Raw genomic sequence first — 1,619 nt, forward strand, 5'->3', positions numbered from 1 at the left:
GATATGGATTTACCCTAATTAGCCAGAATTGTGCCACTGCACTCCAGCCTGGGTGACAAAAGCAAAATTCTGTCTAAAACTAAACCAAACCAAACCAAAACCACAAAAGTATGTCCCCTATCAGTAAAAAAAGAAAAAGAGTTAAGAGTATACCTCCAATACAGACATATTCTCTTTTTTTTTTTTTTTTTGAGATGGAGTCTTGCTCTTGTTAGCCAGGCTGGAGTGCAATGGCAATGTCTCAGCTCACTGCAACCTTTGCCTCCCAGGATCAAGCGATTCTCCTGCCTCAACCTCCCCAGTAGCTGGGACTACAGGTGCTCACCACGATGCCCAGCTACTTTTTGAATTTTTAATAGAGACAAGGTTTCGCTGTGCTGGCCAGGGTGGCCTCGAACTCCTGACCTCAAATGATCCACCTGCCTCAGCCTCCCAAAGGGCTGAGATTACAGGTGCAAGTCACTACACCTGGCCCTAGTTCTTATTTTTTGTGAAAAATAAAGATAAATACAAGATCCAGTCTAATGTTTTCTTCCCACATCCCACTGACAAATGACTAATTGGCCCCTCTCACCCCAAGCTTCTGGGGGCTTCTGGGGGCAGGTGGAGTTGGTGGCCATCCTGCAGGCTGCTGGGGATCTGAGAAGAACTGGATTTGAGATTCTTCCCCCAGTGGCCTGGGCCTACCTAGCAGGGGAGGGTCGTGGGCTGTAGCACCTCCCACAGCGCAGCCAGGCCTCCACTCCTTGAGCAGGGGGAGGGGGGTGAAGTTGAGCTGGGATTAGCAGGAGTCGGGAGGGAGGCTCCTAGACCTGCAGAGAAAGGGGTGCGGTAGGCAAAGGCACCATGCCTCTGCAGGATGAAACCCTCCGAGAGGTGTGGGCCTCTGACAGGTCTGGAAGGCTCCCATTTCGTGGTACCTGAACCCTGGGTGGCCTAGATGGAGGGGCTGGGTGGGATGGGGAGGGAAGGGGAAGGGAGACAGGCTGATCCCTTTGCTACCCTCAGTGGGCATGAAGAAGAAAGCCTGAGCCCGGAGGCCCCGCGGCGCCCCAAGCAGGTATGCCACCCCACTTGGAAAGGAAGCAGAAAGATGTCCCCACTGTGCGTAAACCCACGCAGGGTAGGGGGTCTAGGGGTGGGACAGGTCCCCCTCAGCAGGGTCTGGGGATTTGCGGGGAGAGAGGGCTGTTTGGGGGCTTGGGGTTTCCAGGAGAGGAATTGGGACTTTGGAGCATTGGATATGGCCACGATGCATGGAAGGGGTCATCCTTCCTCACTCCAAGAAGGGGGCTGCAGTTCCCCCCGGATAATCTGCAGTTATTTCTGGCGGCTCAAGGGATTAGAGGGGGATGGGCAGGCCTCAGCGCCCCCCTTTCCTTCCTCGCCCTCCTCTTGACCCCCGTTCCGCAGCGACCCGCCCAGGCACAGAGGCTAAGGAAGAAGAGGACGGAGGCCCCCGAATCCCCCCGCCCCACGGGATCCAAGCCCCGGAAGCCTGGAGGTGGGCGGGGTGCAGAGCCTTGGTGGACCCCCAGGGTGTGGGCTGCGGAAGGGAGGGGCCTGAGGGCTGGCGCGGATGTTGCCCAGCCCTGGAACAGGAGGAGGGGGGCGGGGAG

General features: G+C 56.8%; 1 protein-coding gene across 2 annotated transcripts in view; it reads left to right on the top strand.

The window, feature by feature from the left end:
* The first annotated feature begins 766 nt into the window (after nt 1-766).
* Nucleotides 767-1,619, top strand: part of TULP1 (tubby like protein 1) — a 14,801-nt gene continuing 13,948 nt past the window's right edge. For both annotated transcript variants that reach the window (XM_011945382.1, XM_011945383.1), the window contains exons 1-3: nt 767-893; nt 1,009-1,060; nt 1,414-1,504. In XM_011945382.1, the coding sequence (XP_011800772.1) occupies nt 847-893; nt 1,009-1,060; nt 1,414-1,504 (190 nt within the window). In that variant the 5' untranslated portion in view covers nt 767-846. The remainder of the gene's footprint in view (nt 894-1,008; nt 1,061-1,413; nt 1,505-1,619) is intronic.

The sequence above is a fragment of the Colobus angolensis genome, unplaced genomic scaffold (assembly GCF_000951035.1).
Source record: "Colobus angolensis palliatus isolate OR3802 unplaced genomic scaffold, Cang.pa_1.0 Scaffold24, whole genome shotgun sequence".
NCBI lineage: Eukaryota > Metazoa > Chordata > Mammalia > Primates > Cercopithecidae > Colobus > Colobus angolensis.